The 17,591-nt window shown below is 41.3% G+C and overlaps 1 protein-coding gene across 7 annotated transcripts in view; it reads right to left on the bottom strand.

Annotated features, from left to right (window-relative positions):
• NBEA (neurobeachin) overlaps positions 1-17,591 on the bottom strand; it is an 831,523-nt gene that overhangs the window by 524,289 nt on the left and 289,643 nt on the right. For all 7 annotated transcript variants that reach the window (XM_039530859.1, XM_039530876.1, XM_039530902.1 and 4 more), the window contains exons 17-18: positions 16,054-16,146; positions 8,660-8,768 (exon numbers count right to left, since the gene is read on the bottom strand). In XM_039530859.1, coding sequence (XP_039386793.1) covers positions 8,660-8,768; positions 16,054-16,146 — 202 coding nt within the window. The remainder of the gene's footprint in view (positions 1-8,659; positions 8,769-16,053; positions 16,147-17,591) is intronic.

The following is a 17,591-nucleotide window of genomic DNA, read 5'->3' as shown; positions in this document are numbered from 1 at the left end:
AGTATATCCCAATTCCACCATGCTTTGTACCCACTTATTTGAGGTGACAGCAAGCAGGGAATGTAATAAGCTTCTTCCTGAAGGGAGGAGAAGGGCCAGAAAGATCTGGCAAGTTACCTGCTGTCTTCAACATAGGAATCAAACAGGGGCCTTTGAGACCAAACAGGGGCCTTGTGGCTGCTGGCTCATGTGACTAAGGATATGGGAGCTAGAGGCTTCTTGCTCCAAGAGTTTTGTTTGCACACAGAACGGTCAGGCTGTCTATAGGACTAGAATTGCTGTTTTCACGGATATTGGGAATGATATTTTGTCCTCTTTGTATCCTGGGTGTACAGACCTAACAACATCAAGACTGCTCTAGAGTCCTATAGTGTGCATAATGCCTCATCCATTTTGGATGAGAATAAGGCACAGTCCTTTAAAGGGAGGTTCTCAATCGTTGTACTTCTGCAGCTATCCCTCATGACTGCAACGAGGAAGAATGGTGCACAGTTACTGCTGTCACCATAGGCTTGGCCACAGAACCTGCTGCATCTAAAGAAGCCTGTAGAGATGATCAAGAGACTAGATTTTCCATAGCAAGAGACTGGAATGGTTCCCGAGAGCCTTCTGGCAATTTATTTGCAAACTGAGACATTGCCTCACAATTAAAATAGGTCATAATGGGCCAGTGGAGCCTGATGATTGACAGTAAGAGGGAAATTCATTGTGGAATAAATCTCCCCCCAATAGATCTTGGTTTTTTGCATCCTTTTCTATGGGGATACTCTTGTCCCTGGCCTTGATGATATCTGTAATTTACTGCAGCTAATAGTGAGCCTGGAACAGTATGTAATTAAAACTGCTCAAAACCTTGGGATGGAAGCTGGTGTTTGCAATCCATTCATTTCTCCACCTGTGGAACAGATGAAAGGGCTTTCCACAGGATCTTAATAGGCCGCATGATGGCCTTACTTATAGGTAGGGCTACCTTTACAATCATAGCTGGATGCAAACTATTCTTCTATTCTCCTCTACCATCTCTACTTTTATTCTTCTGAGGAGCTCTTGGTAGACTTTAAATTCTCTGATACCACTGAGGACACTTCCAGTTCCAGACCCTCATCCTAAAGACAAGGCAGTGTGACACTGGGAGGAGTCTTCAGAGCCTGGAACTGTGAGCATGAAAGGCTTCGTAACTATTGGAATCATGCAAAGATATGGAGTCATTACCAGAGGTCTAAAGACAGACACAGAGAAGGCAGATGAATGTATTAATGGGCCTAAGGTTGACTATAGCAGACTATACTAGACCCTATGACTGTGCCAAAATAGCTTCTTCACCCTGAATCAATGGTGATGGCAGTACCAAATGGCATAATACATCTCTCACTGCCGTACAGGACTCCACAATTGTTGACACCAGTATAGGAGGTTGTCCCACTGTGATCAGTGATGGCTGATGTACTGTCATAGCCAAAGAAGTAGCTGGTCTTGATGGTCCCTGTGGGGAGGATACTGGAGTCAATGCTTCAGGTCTGTGGGTGTCAGTGAGAGCCGGTACCAGGGAGCATCAAGCCAAAGACACACTTCACCCTTGGTACCAGATTGACCTTCTGTAGGAAGTCCCATACCATGGACCTCAAAGAACCTGATGACAACTTTTGCTTGCATTTTTGAGACATGGATTGTTCTGTGTCTTAGGTCTTGAAAGAGCAATACTGGCGATGGGGATCTCCCAAGACTTCTCTCTGTTGGCAACGCCAAGGGAGCACACCTGGAAGGAGCTGTGAATGAGCTCTCTCACCATGACCAAGAGCGTTTGGATGCCAGACAAAGAGCCACTTCCATAACAATATATGGAATATATGAAAAGTTGAGGTGCTCCTCTCTCAGCTTTTTCATTCTGCTTTTTAAGCCCCAGCAGATTGAGCACCTGTCTCTTAGTTGATCTTCAGTGCAGCATGTTAGGCAGCCCTAATGAGGGTCACTGGCAGACACTGGCTTTCAACAACCAGAATCAGGCTTGAAACCCGGAGACTTTGGTATAGGCTCCACCAGTACCAGGCAAGGCCCGGAGGCCCACCTGATTACAAGAATGAAGAAAAATTTAAACAAATTAAAAAGTAGAAAGAAAAAAAAGTCCAGTGTATGAAGAACAGTACCACTAGACAAAAAGTAAGCTGAAGTACCCACAACTTTGTTCTGAATGCTCCAGCTACTGACCACAAACAGTAAGAAGCAACTGAAGGAGGAGTGGAGCAGCTTTGCCCTTTATGTCTTTCTCCCTGAACACAAGGAGGCAGGGATGGATGGTACTGCTAGGGACGACTCTCTAGCACTGGTACATGAGACGTGCCCACACAGCATAACGGACACATGCAATCACTCAAAGAAGAAAATAAAGCTTAAATAGCAGTATGTACATATCCTCTGTGTTTTGAGAATTCATAACATATTTGGGGAGATACCACTCTTAAAGCAATCAGTTCACTAATGATCCAAATTCTATTTCAAAACACGGCAAGCCCATTTGTTAACCGGTAATCAAGCTTGTTCCAGTTATAAATGTTTAATATCTTTGTTTACATAGAATCCTTTTATCATCACCAATCATTTAGAAAACACCACAAATATGTGACACTTTACAAGAGGTAGCAGAACAAATTCCCTGTCTCAAAGGCTTACAATACAATCAGTCTTAGGGCAAATATCTTTTACATATTATGTAACCTTTCATCTCAGTTCTGATTACGTGCAATTATGGTACCTGAAAGTATCTGAAACAAAATCATTCCATTATTTTAGATCAGCCTCTCCTGCAATTTTGAACTTTTATCAAAGAAATGTAGGCACTGCTATATGGAAAGCAAGCGTCTTCACTGGGTCATTTAGCATCACTTACTTTCAGGAGCTTATAATTATGACAAAAATTTGTGTGTTCAGGATCAAAGGTCAATATCATATTTGTAGATCATAAGAATGATTCAAGTCGACTACCATGTTTCATGAACTGAGCATTTAGACACTCCATATCTAAGGTCCCTTATTCTGGTGCATGCTTGTAACTCTGAACAGAAAGTTAGCAGTATTAAAAACACAGATCTAACTGAGCATGAGACACACAGCAGTTCAATTATCCCAACTCAACTGTCTCAACCTAAGCAAATTGTTTTGCCTTTTTTCGAATTGGAGATTGATATAGCTAATCCCATCAAACTTTAAAATTTACATTGCAAAGGTACAGAAACATACCATGGATTTTTTGTGTCAACCTGGAAAACTTTTCTGACAGCTTGGCATAAAAAGATGAAACAGCAATTTGGGTAAGTCATTCTGGCTTCATAAAAGAAGTGTGTTTAAGGCCATAACTAGCAATTCAAAGACAAGTACATTCAACAGGTTTCTTTCTGGTCAAATCCAAAAAAATACTGCAGAATATTTCTCTCACTCCCTAGAAAAAAGAGCTTGCATATTACTCCATATTATTTCTCATTTTATAGTGGGAAAACTGAGACAATGAGATTTGCCTGAGGCCACACTGTGAATCACTGGCAAAACCAAGATTAGAACTCAGGAAAGGGAAGTAATGTTAATGTAACTAGAGGTTATTGAGATAAGTGGTCCCTTTCTGAATTCCACTGTGGGCACACTTGCGCTCCATGTACCTGAGACCAGAGAATATTTGCTAGTAGTGTCCATTGATCTGTGCTCCTGACCTCCTCATGCTCTTTACCAAAGGCATAAGGGATGAGGTGGACTGACCGCCTCTGCAGTTCCTTCCCTACTATGAAGCCAGTCATGAACTAATACAGAGGAGAAGGAGGGTGGGTAGTGGAATACAAATAAGGACCACACATCTAAAAGAACTCATTACAATAAGGTAAGTAACTTTCTTCTTTGAGTTGTGGTTCCTATGTGTATTCTCCTGTGGGTGACTGACAAGCAGTACTTAGAAAGGAGATGGATGTGAGGATGCTTGTATAGCTATTTGCAGGATTAATGTCCCAAAGGATGAATCAGTGGCAGAGTCCTGGATTAAGGTGTAATGTCCTGTAAATGTGTGGATGGAACTCCATGTAGCTGCCCTGCAAATATCAAGAAAGGGTACCTCTTGAAGTGATGCTATTGAGGTTGCCTGAGCCCTTATAGAGTGAGCTCTTACCCATGTGAGGGAGGAAGCTGTGTCAACTGAAAGAAGGCTACAGCTAGAGATCCTGTGAGAAGACATGGCTTGTCCTCATACTTGTTCTGCTATGGCAATGAACAGTCTAGGTGACTTCCTAATCTGTTTTGTTCTCTGCAGGTAGAATGCCAATGCTCATCACAGATGGAGGGAATGAAGTCTGCACTCCTCACTAGAGGCATGAGGCTTTGGGAAAAACACAGGTAAGTGAATTGACTGGTTTATATGAAATTCTGAAACTATTTTAGGACTGGATTTTGGATGTAGTAAAGGCAAGACCTTATCCTTATGGAATATTGTGTTTGGTGGATCCACCATTAAAGCCCCTAGTACTCCTACTCTTCTAGCTGAGGTGATGGCAACAAGGAAGGCAACCCTCACTGATAGGTAAGACATGGAACACATAGCTAGCAATTTTATGGGAGGCTTAGCGAGTGCTCAAAGCACTAAAGTAAGATTCCCCTTGGGGGATTGGTTTCTTCACAGCTGGAAAGTTTGACCAGATTTCAACAACCTGACTGTTACCCTGAGGATAAGAATATAATCCAAAATTGTGGAAATATCAGGTGCCTCTGGAGACATATAGTTTTGCTGGGCCCAGACAGATGCCGGTTTCAACTTGGCTAGATTATATTTTCCAGTGGAGTCTTTTCTGTTACTAGTGAGAGTAATTTTCACAGCTTCAGAGCAGGAATGTTCTAGGCTCAATGCCCATCCAAATACCATGCCATGAGATGAAAGCATTGGGGGTGTAATGTCTGACCCTGCCATTTATCTGGATCAAGAAATCTCAAAAGATCTGAACATTGATAAGTGGATTTGTAGGAGGTTTGGAAAGCATAATTGTCTGGGCCATCTGGAGGCAATGAGGATGATTTGAGCCCTGTCTAGTCAAATTTTCCATAGAACCAGAGATAATAGTGCAATGGGAGGCATAACTGAAGTGATTTGTCAAAGGTAGAAGAGGACTATTGTTCACTGAAGCAGTTTACTTTACACTTCCTGTTTCTCACTGAGTGAAGATGGTGTTTATTACTGAATCAGGTAATTCCCACTCGTGATAGGTGGCAAAATGCCTGCTGAGGCTGTCCACCAGCACATTTTGGGTGTCTGGGAGGTACACTGCAGATAGGGTTATTTGGTTCTGTATACACCAGGTCCATAAATTAACCACTTCTAAAAAGAGCAGGATGGAGTACATCTCTTCCTGCTTATTTATATAGAAAATAGCAGTTATGTTGTCCGACATTATCAGGATGTGCTGGGATTGTGTGAATGGTAGGAATGTTTTGTTGTAGGGCTCTCAGTTCCTGAAGACTGATGTGCATTCTGGCTGCCCAAGGGATCCTAGTGCTATGTGATTGTCTATATGAGTTCCCCTATCCTACCAGGGAGAGGTCTGTAATTATCATTGTTGGGTGTGAGGGATAGAAATGGAATTCCCATGCCCACATGTCCAGTGTCCCTCCACCATTCCCTCACTTAGAAGGAATTGTCCCTATGGTATTCATGCTGTGTGCGCTTGGTGTACATACTGTTTGGAGCCAGCTTACAGTCAATGAGGGTTCAGTCTGGCATATGGCCCTGGAGAGTAAGGTATATTACACACTAAAGTTTGTGCGTAACCAGGTCTATCACAGTGCTCATGGAGTGAAATCTGTGGGGAGGTAGGCAACTCACTTTGACTGAATCCAGTGTTGATCCTATAAAGTCAGAGAGGCTTCAGGGTTCTGAACCACCTATGTCTTTATTTATATAAGGTTCTCCCACCACCAGTGTATTTATATACAAGCCTTGCAGGATTAGTCACCTCCTTTACAGGCAGAGGCAGCCTTCAGCTAGGAGGCCTCCAGTTCCCTCCCTGACTGACTTCTCCCTGGCTGCTCCCCACCTTCTGGCTCTCTCCCAGCCTTCATAGCTCTTGGCTTGTCAGGCCAGCAGGTGTTGCCAATCCTCAGGCCAGCATCAGGCCTTTTCCATCAGCTCCAATCTGTTTCCCCTGATTGGAGCTGACTGGGCAGGAGCTAATTAGGTGCTTTTGCACCAGCACCCTGGTACACTGCTGTATTGCTCCCCATTGGAGAAGAGATTGTACTTCCTGAAGGAGAACCGCCTTATGAGACTGGGTCCCTGAAAAGGGACAGGGAAGAGGGTTTTGGAGGAGGGGGGCAGAGAAACTATGGTACAGATGGAATGGATATCCAGCATGTACTGGTCTGTTGTGTTCTCTGCCCAGTTTTGGGGAAATTTTGCTAGTTATTCCCCAATGGATCTCAGTAATAGGTGGAGATGGCATCAATACCAGGTTGCAGCTCTCTGGTGTCATGTTAAAAATAACTCTTGGTTGGAAGGCGAGGCTGGGTAGCCACAGATGAAGTGGAAGAAGCATCTTTTGTTGTTTGTGAGATGGCTTGTATGATGGAGAGTGATAAAATCGTTCAGGTAATCAACTCACAATCTTTGACAGTACCAGCAATTCCTGATCTTTTGGGTCTCAGTGTTTCATTTTAGGTAGCACCAAAGTCAGCCTCTGAGTCAATGTGGAGGCTGCTACTGAAGGACTTTCACTTCTATGAGTCTTTTGAACATGCCCACGCAGCTTAGGAGGACCTAATTTCTTATGGGTCGGGCATGAAGGCTCACCTGACTTGGAAAGAGTCGAGGTGGGTCTCTCCCCTTAGATCATCTAGGAGGGGATCTGTTTTTATGTTTGTAAGAGTGCCCCTTACTCCCATGAGGGGGTCAGACAAAGGGCTCGTCCCACTCAATTCCAGAGTCAGACACTCTGGCCAATGTTCAAGAAGGTCTCCCTGGCCTGGGTCTGAATGGGGATTCATTGCCTGCTCCATAACATGTTTCTGAAGATGAAGTTCTAATGCCTGCTGAGTTAGGCTGGGAAAGGAGTGTCAAAAATTGCATTTGCTGGAGCAGAGGCAGCACTGATGATCATTGCTCACCAAAAAGAAGCAGGGGCAGAAAATAGAATTTTTGTAGCCCAGACTCTTGGGCATCCTCAAAATCCCATTCTGGGAGATTGGGAGCACAGGGTTGGGAGTCTAAAACTGACTAACTAGAACTATCAAAACACTAACAACAAAAACTAAGAATAATTTAACATTTTAAATATTTACAGGAAGAAGAGAAAGGATCAGCTTGGGACACTGGAGGTGGTAAGAAGGAACTGAAGAGGTGGTTCTGCCTTGCCCTGCCCCTTATACTCTGGGTGCAGAGCACGAAGAGAACAGGGATACAGGCATGGATCAACAGACACTACTTGCAGGAATTCTTCGACCGCATGCCTACCCACAGTGGAATACACATGGGCATGCAAAGAAGAACTCCTCACTCCCAACTTTGTGCTCATTCCTCCAGACCACTTTGCCTTAGTGACAGAGGAGCTGAGCATATACTGCTTCAACTGAGTTCAACTGCAGCTTTGAGCATTCAGCACTTCTGAAAAATCAGTGCAAGGTGTTTCAAATTGGGCATGCCAAAAATTCAGAACAACAGTTAGTTTGCCAAAATTTGGTTTAACTGGATTGCTCAACATCACATACAAAGTCAGTGACGTATGCAGGGCTACAATTGAGTCCTCTCAAGTCACAGTCATCCTCCTTCACCACAACAGCACCTTTCTCTTCCTGCAATCCTCTGCCTCCTTCTGTACATACCTTACAACTTCTAAAGCAAATGAGGCAGCAATCCCACACACAACCTAATTCATTATCTGATTGTAATTCACCATGCAATGTGTTCCTTAAAGCCCAGTGCCAGGAGGTGGGAGGCTCCTACACTGTATTTTGCCACCAGCGAAGGGTATGGACCACTGGGGTCATTTGGTGGGTACCTGGAGGCTGTCAGGAGAAATTGGGCCCCACTCTCTCTCAATGGATCTGGCATACCCAGGCTGTCTACTCATGGGGCTCCCAATTCAGTGTGTGCTGATGCTCTTTTGGCAACAACATGGACCCAGCCTTAAATTAGTGTGTTCATATTCAGTTATTATTTTGGCACATTGCCAACCACACAACCTAGAGAAGGCAAATGGAAATTTTCAACAATTTACAACTCAACTAAACCCCAATTGACTTTCACTAGAAAAAACAAATGAGGCATTTTTATGGCTCCAAGGATTTCTCCCACTGAATTTCAAAAGACTGCTGCAAAAAACAGAAGGTGTTAGAGCTCTCAAAGTTTCTTTATAAAAGATTTTTTTTAACAATCTAAATCAAAGGTCATTTCTAGCTCCATACGTGTATGTAAAGCTTTACAGACAAGTTGCAAAATTTGCAACAGTGCTTATGAAAAAAAATCTAAACAAACACGATAAGTACTTGTTTGATTCAGAGAGGATCTTTTTTAAAATTTCAGATTTTAATATAGCCATAGTGACCTGAAGATTGAAATCTTTTAAATACAGATTCATATAAACATTTTTCTTATTCTACACGTTTTTTGCAACAAATGATATTTGCATGTTTAAGTAATTTGTACCTCATAAAGTGTGTTATATGTTGTAACGGTCACAGTATTTGTATGCAGCATCAACCTCTCTCCAAGAAGAGTGAAAAGACTATGGGTATGCATGATTTCAACCTTTCGTCTGGAGGAAAGAACATAAAAATACAAAATATAAACATGCTGAAGATTTTAAGTAGATGCAAAACTAGAGAAGTAATGTATTTTTTTCCACACGTCAAACTTGGACTTTATAATATCTATGTTTTATATTGTTTATTATCCTTTTATCATGTAATGTTGCATATTCATTTAAGCTATTTCTGAATATTCATTTAAGCTGTTCTGGCCATACTGAATGGTTGTGAGAATGCAATTTTATATGCAGGATGGGCTCCTGTATGTAACTACCTTCTTGCTCTCAAAGATGTTCATCATGGACACTTTCCTTTGGTAGAGGACAGACAGACTAGGCTGTACCCCCACCCCAAATCTGTCAAGGATGTCCCTACATTGGACAGATGGGTAACTGATGAGCAACATGAAGTGCTGCCTTTCCCTCACAAGATTCAGTGTTACACTCCCATATGTCTTGCAAGAAAGGTACTTTAACATTTAAGGGTTTTATTACCATTGTCAGTCTCTGTTCACAGCTTTCTTTCATACAGACAATAAAACAGTCCTCATATATCTATTAAAACAATCCAGTATGAGCAATACAAAATTCTGAAGAGTTGTGAAATTCCAGCTGAGTGGAATACTGTTTTAGCATATTGTAACGCAAGTCAGAACAAACTATACCTTAAAAGTAGAGAAGGAAGCAGCTCTGGTTCCCAAATAAAACATCAGGGAAATTCAGCCAATCCCCCAAATTGCATTCTGTTTAAACATGTATATAGCACCATAAATATGCACAGTACTTATTGTATAGTGCCATAAATCTACACAGTGCTTTAAGAAAAAAATATGGAAAATGAAGTGCAAACTCCCTATCCAGAAGCATTTACACTCTATATGGAAGAATAGGTACAATATGGATTAAACCAATACATAATACATAAAGAGTGCTAGTGGTCATATCTGAAATGCTTAGAATAGAAAAGTATCAGAGGGGTAGCCATGTTAGTCTGGATCTGTAAAAAGTGACGAAGAGTCCTGTGGCACCTTATAGACTAATGGAAGTATTGGAGCATAAGCTTTCGTGGGTGAATACCCACTTCATCAGACACATTCGTCACCCATGAAAGCTTATGCTCCAATACTTCTGTTAGTCTATAAGGTGCCACAAGACTCTGTCGCTTTTTAGAATAGAAAAGTTTTCATGACTTTCCTCTATGGAACTACAAAGGCAAGTTGCACAAACTGTTCTGGTGGTATGTAGCCAAATATCTCTAATTTATTAAATTCACAGATATTTCTGTCAATATTTGCAAGGGAGATGAGAATAAATATAATATAGCACACTTTTGTTATTTTTTCAGACTTTTTTTTAAATAAGTTTCTTACAAAAAGCCACAAATAAAATGTTAAAATTGCATGATTAACAATTTAAGAGTCAGGAAACACAATCTTAGCTCTGCCTCTTGTGTATATTCATTACAATACAGTCTTCAGTTTCATAATTACATACCACACTTTCTAAAATGATAAAATATAATACAAGTTTCAACCTTAAATATATGTGTAGCATCTTGTAGTGCTATGTACTGTTCTGAACATAGCAAGGAGCTCATGAGTCATTTATATGAACACAATACAGGTATATGTAACATACTACAGATTGAGGATACAAAAGAATAATAATGAAAACTTACTGGCTTATATATACTACATGTGCTCAAAGCAATATTGGCTTTATAGTTAACTGAATTCTCACCAACACTGCTTCCAAGGAAGGCATTTTAACAAGTTTTGTAAGCACCTATCTTATAAAGGAGAACTTGCATAGAAATTTGATAAGAATGGCCATACCGGGTCAGACCAAAGGTCCATCTAGCCCAGTATCCTGTCTTCTGACAGTGGCCAATGCCCCAGAGGGAATGAACAGAACAAGAAACCATCAAGTGATTCATCCCCTGTTGCTTCTGGGGAACAGAGGCTAGGAACACCATCCCTGTCCATCCTGGCTACTAGTCATTGATGGACCTATCCTCCATGAACTTATTTAGTTCTTTTTTGAACCCTGTTATAGCTTTAGTCTTCACAACATCCTCTGGTAAGGAGTTCCACAGGTTGTCTGTGTTGTGTGAAGAAATACTTCCTTTTGTTTGTTTTAAACCTGCTGCCTATTAATTTCATTTGGTGAACCCTAGTTCTTGCCCTAGTTCTTGTATTATGAGGAGTAAATAACATTTCCCTATTTACTTGCTCTACACCACTCATGATTTTATAGACCATCATATCCCGTCCCCTCCCTTTAGTCATCTTTTTTCCTAGCTGAAAAGTCCCAGTCTTATTAATCTCTCCTCATACGGAAGCCGTTCCATACCCCTAATCATTTTTGTTGCCCTTTTCTGAACCTTTTCCAATTCCAATATATTTTGGGGGGGGATGGGACAACCACATCTGCACACAGTATTCAAGATGTGGGAGTGCCATGGATTTATATGGAGGCAATATGATATTCTCTGTCTTATTATCTATCCCTTTCTTAATGATGGGCAACATTCTGTTCATCTTTTTGACCGCCGCTGCACATTGAGTGGATGTTTTCAGAGAACTATCCATAATGATTCCAAGATCTCTTTCTTAAGTGGTAACAGCTAATTTAAAGGTACATTTTAAAGGTACACTGGACCACTGGGGCTATGAAATTAGTGTAAGGATGAAAAACACTACAGGTTACCACACTTGTGCCACAGAATTTAAGGCCAGAAGGGACAACCAGGTCATCTGCTCTGATCTCCTCTATATCAGTGGTGCACTCTCCTTTACTGTTAACAGAATCTGTTCACTCCCCCCCACCTCAATTACTGCACAGCCAAGGCTTCCTCAGAAGTGGAGCTTGGGCTGAAGGCGGAGTTGGGGGTGGAACTGGTCTGGGGGCAGAGAGGAAATGAGAGCAGAGCTGGTCTGGGGGCAAAGCAGGGGGCAGAGTGGAGCTGGGGCATGGGCCAGAGTGGGATTGGGTGTGTAGTAGGGTAGGGGATGGATCTGGTCTGGAGACGGAGCAGGACTGGGGGCTGAATGTGGTTGGGGGTGGAGCTCGGCTGAGGGTGGAGTGGGACTGGAAGTGGGTATACCTCCCTGCCCCTCATGGGCGATGGCCCGGTTCCTGCCGCACACCCCCTGAATGTTCCTCTGTGCCCCTTAGTGGAGCTCACCCCACAGTTTGGGGACCAGTGCTCTATATCACAGGCCATTAAACACTATCCAACCATCCACAAACCAAGCCCAACAACTAAAATTAGACCGAAGTATTACAAGAGACTAAATTATGCTGTGCCACAGAGACTGAGGTGCATCAGTTCTTGAAGCCTCTGCAGTGGCATAGAATTAATGTAGTAACATATACCTAAAGGATCCTCACAAATGACTCATGCCCCATCCTGCAGAGGAAGACGAACATCCCCCTAAGATCACTGCCAATCTGACTTTGGGGGATTTCCTTCCTGAACATGGGGATAAATTAGACCCTGAGCAGGTGAGCAAGACTCACCAGCCGTGCACTTGAGAAAGAAAATTCTCAGTACCACCTCAGTACCAGCCCATCCAATGTCCCAACTGCAAATGTGGTCATCTTACATGTTTGAGACAATGTATTTGAGAAATAGTATGTTTTCATACAATTAGACTATTGTGGTATGCACATGCAAGGGGACATATTTATGGCAATGTGTGCACCTTTAGTTTTGAAATTTCCTGACTTGTGCTTAAATGTGAAAGTTAACACTCTCTTAACATACATTCTGTATAAAAACAAAAACAAAAATCAACTAAATACAATTGGGGGGAGAGAGGACACACAACTTTGTTGACTTTGTATTAAGGTGGTTAGACAAAATAGCCAACCAACAAAAAACATAAATAAGAAGGAAAGAATCAATTAAGTCACTTGACATATCATCTACACTCCACTCATCCATTAGTTCCCCTTCTCAGCATCAACTATCTTGACTCTTCTGCTAAAGAGCCAATGGACACCTATGAACTATAGCAATGTTAACTGGTTTTGTGTTTAGGTGTTTTAATTATTAATATTAATGCAGCTTTTGTAAGTTACATTGTGTGAAGCTGCATATGTGGTTTTGTATTGGTGTGTGAAGAACTGCAAATAGTGTCATTTTTTCTGTATTGTTTAGGAAAAATGTATGAGAATGAGCTATTTATGTTAGAGATTATTCTAAAGTTATTTCTGTGCATAAAAATTACAGCATTAAACTCAGTGTGTGTATAAACATAAGTGTATTTTATGGTGACAGTTAAGGCTACATGTTTAGACAAACCACCTCTCTTCCTCTTCTCCTACTACCAGCAACTTAGTGCAAATTTCACTTTATCTCCATGCTCCCATAACACAGACCTGCTCCTCCCTGTCCCCCCCAATCTCACCCATCCAAATCCCCCACATAGATCTGTTCACCTCCTCCTTTTTCCTCTCCATGGTACTGTTTCATAGTGCACCATATAAACAGAACATGAGGTTGTGAGTGCGGGGAGGCGTTGGGATAAAGGCTTTTGGTTGGTGGATGAAGAGACCAAGGTTGTGTGTGGGAAAGGTCAAGCTTGTCTGCACTGAGGAATCAAGATCTCCCCATGGCACTACTACCTTGATGGCCAGGAGGCTGGACTGGCTCCCCTCCACCCTAGGCCTCAGCAAAGCCATAATTCTCTCTAGCTCAGGCTTCACATTGCACACAAGCGTCTTTGCCCCTGGGTCTCACAAATCCCTAATAAATCCCATTTCTCCAAACTCTTTCACAAATTATCATCTCCCCTCAAGTCCCATCTCTTCCCTGCCCAGCTTCCCTCCCTCCCTCGCTCACTAGGGGTACATGCAGATTGTGGCTGATGAATCAAGCTTGCAGTGTCAGAAAAAATGACATGGCTGACAGAACCCAGCAGTTCTTCTGGCTAATCATTGTACTACTCACAATTATTCTTTACCAGGAATAACTGTTTAGTTTTAAAACTTCAGAAGTGGTCCAAGTCCAAGATATCAGAAAAAAATATCAGATAGACATGCACAGGTATGCATGTCTGAGATTTGGCGTTTATGAGGATTGTGAGTTTTTAGCTATTCAAACTCCCAAAATGTGATGTGAACAGGACAAATTTCAAAATGGGAGCATTTTAAAATATTTCAGCTGTAAAGATTCGCCAAAAAAATTACAGAAAATTCCTTTATGAAGAGCTATCACATCACATTTGGAAAGCAAATTCAGTAACTAAAGTGCAAAACAGAAGGGATTTTATTTCTTCTCTAATGATGCGCTGATTGTATTTAACTATGGAGTCCCTACTGATGCAGCCATAATTGGCTGGATTCTCCGAAGAGCTTCAGGGGTTCAGACAACCCAAATTTTCAGTGGGAGAACCCCTTTAAGCACTTTTGAAAATCCCACCCTTCATTTCCTATAGTGTTCCTGGGAAGCAACAGAGCTTGCCATTGATTTATTGGCAGAAAGACAATTTTGTAGTCAATTCACTAGACTGGTCACAACATGGTTATTGGACAAATCACAACTGCTTCAGGCCTTTTTACCCATTTTTAAATTGGAAAGAACTCCTGTCTAACACAACTCTTTTGAGGTTTTAGCCAGTAATATTTATAAAACCCTTTGAGATCCTCAGGTGCAATGCAAATTAGAAATACAAAATATGATTAACAGCAGCAATTTGGACTTAATAAATCCCTTGAGAAAAATTCCATGTAGGCATCTTTTCTACAATTAACCATGTCTCAGTTAAGTGAGTGTACTTTATTGATCATTCTATCCTAGAGCCCCTCAAGAAAAAAATAGTGTGTCTACAAATATCCTGTCCTAGATTGATACCTACTTTTCTAACCACTTCCTCATTTCTGATGAAGGCATTATATCTGGAACTTAAGCCCCTTCCATCATGGAGTTGATCATTATTTTTTCTTGTTCATCTACATTCTCTTTCTGGAATATCATATTGCTAGTTTCAGCCTTGGATGTTACTCCAAATTACATGTCCATCAAATCAAGGTCCAATCTATCTACTTTTCTTGTTCATGTCAACTCCTCACCAGATCATAACTTCCTACTATCAAACATTTTGAAAGGCTGAACTTTTGAGTAAAACATACTACCTGTTCTGTGTCTTATTCCACAGCAGATTTCCTTAAATTAGACTTTTACTTTTCCCAGGGGCAGAAATCTTACAAACACTCTTTATTTAAAATATTTTTTCTTCTCATAACTCAATTGTTTAAGTAGGCCAATCACCATATCTAAAGTGTCAGAATTAATCATCAAGTTGAGCTAAAATCCTTAACCTTCCTTTAACCGCATCCCACATTAATAAAATTATAGTCTTTCTAAATCGCTACCCTGAAATTTCAGGTAATACTGAAAACTGAAGCCAGATAACATTCTCACTCCAAGAAAAAAGAACATATATTCTTGTCTACAGTCATAATCACTGACCTTCTTAATCCAAATCATCCTAGAAAAGAATATCTTAAAAAACATTTTTTTATGTTACGTAGATCAAAATCTAAAGCATTTTGTGAGTCATGTATGAAGTACAATAAGCTATGTAAAAATTAACTATTGTATATAGAACAGGAGCACTTGTGGCACCTTAGAGATTTATTTCAGCATAAGCTTTTGTGTATATAGAGATTTTACTTTCCAAATGATCAAGTGTTTGGCTCTGCTGGGTCATAAAATTTTCCTTGATGCTACTCTACAGTGATAGCTAATATTTTTATGAGAATGTTTTATTATTCCTCAGTTTTATTTATTTCCATTATCTTTTTAAATGTCTTTATGTAATTCCTCCTAGATGTTTATTCCTAATGCAACTGAAAATGCAAATGACTGACCAACAATCTTTAATGATCCATAAAACATTGAGCTTCAAATCTACTGCACTTTCTCACTTATGAGAACAATACATTTAATTTATAAACACCATTACTGAGTTTTTTGTTTTGTTTTCTAAAGCAATTTTGGTTTAAGACTTATTTTCACATAAACATTTAAAAGTTACCAGACAATGTTTTTTACCTTTTGAAATTACTATTTTGTAAGAAATTAATCTGAAAATTAGATATTTTTCCTCACTGCATATCTATAAAAATAACAGAATCTGCAAATTACTCATCATAGACACTGCAGTTAATGCATTCTAAGCACTTTCTAGATGTCATGTTTTGTATTTTAAACTGAATACTTCAAAAAAGAAAACAAATTATAATCATTGTCTGACACTACAACTACTTCAGACAGTACACTTACTTGTGACCCAGGTGTTTGAGAAAATATCCCAGTACCTTCAGAGCCTGCACCCAGATACTTTCACTTTTGGAAGCCAGTAATTTATAAATGACTCTACAATGAAATTAAAAAAAAAATCAGTTAGCATATTCGCTCAGTTTACCACCAAACACCAGACATTTCCATGGAATCATTCATAATACTGTGAAAGTAAACAGTAAAATAGTAAGAAAAGTGCTAAGAAAGGAACACACACATATAAGTGAAAGGAAGTATGGTGGGATCACAAGCTATGCTAGTGGGTTGGGGTCATGGTCCCTTTAAGACAGGTCCCAAAATGGAGGGGAAATAATTTCAGTTTCAACCAAATTAAACTAAACAGTCAAAAGGCTTCTTTCTTTGACTATTGGTCCAAATGAAGAAAAACAAACAAGACCTTCAATCTAATCCAAGGTTCCACAGACACAGGGCTGCTTCCTTTAGCCAAGGTTCCAGTTGGAACAAAAAAAAACAACAACAAAAAAACCATTCTACAGTCCTTGAGCAGGAGGACAGTTTTGCTGTGTTCAAGATGAGTGGTTAATTAGGCCTTTAAGCTAGCCAAGGCCAGGTTCAGAAGTTTTATAAGACAGCAGGAAACCAGAGAGCACTTCTCTCCCTAGCAAAACTTCACACTCACTCTCCCAACCTGGAAACCGCCCCCCCACCCTTTTTTAAAATGGTTTCTGCCATGGGAGGTGGGTATAATAGGCCAGGGAAGGCTTAGTCTTCCCTGGTGCTGCGGCCGACCTGCTGCTGGACACCTGAGCCAAGGAGGCCTCGCCCCTTCCCCAAGCCACCCACCATTTCCTCCCCACCCCTCGACCCCTCCACTTCCCCCCCCCCCCCGCAAGCGTGCTGTGTCCCCGCTCCTCCGCCTACCTCCCAGCATTTCCCACCTGGCCACTGCCAAACAGCTGTTTGACAGCGTTAGCATGCTCTGGGAGGGAGGGGAAGGAGTGGAAATGTGGCATGCTCGGGGAGGCGGCGGGGCCAGGGTGGGGATCTGGGGAAGGAGTTGCAATAGGGGCAGGGAGGCGGGGGAGACTTTAGGGAAGGGGTTGGAATGGGGGTGGGGAAGGGGTGGGGCCTCATGGAAGGGGTGGAGTGGGGGAGGGGCCGGGGGCAGAGGTGCGAGTCGAGCACCCACGGGAAAGAGGGGAAGTCAGCGCCTATGCTTGTAACAATCTTATGTACTTGAAAACTGTTATCATGCCTCCTCCCTCTCAGTCTTCCCTTCTCCAGACTATACAAACCCAGTTTTTTCAATCATCACTCATAGGTCATATTTTCTAGACTTTTAATCATTTTTGTCACTCTTCTCTGGGCTTTCTTCAATTTGTCCACATGTTTCCTGAAATGTGGCATCCAGAACTGGACACAATACTCCAACTGAGGCCTAATCAGCGTGGAGTAGAGCAGAAGAATTACTTCTCATGTCTTGCTTATAATACTCTTGCTAATACACCCCAGAATGATGTTCACTTTTTTTGAAACAGTGTTACACTATGGACTCATAT

This window comes from Mauremys reevesii, linkage group 1, assembly GCF_016161935.1.
Source record: "Mauremys reevesii isolate NIE-2019 linkage group 1, ASM1616193v1, whole genome shotgun sequence".
NCBI lineage: Eukaryota > Metazoa > Chordata > Testudines > Geoemydidae > Mauremys > Mauremys reevesii.
Note: the sequence above shows the minus strand (reverse complement) of the source record. Positions and strands in the feature narration are given on the sequence as shown.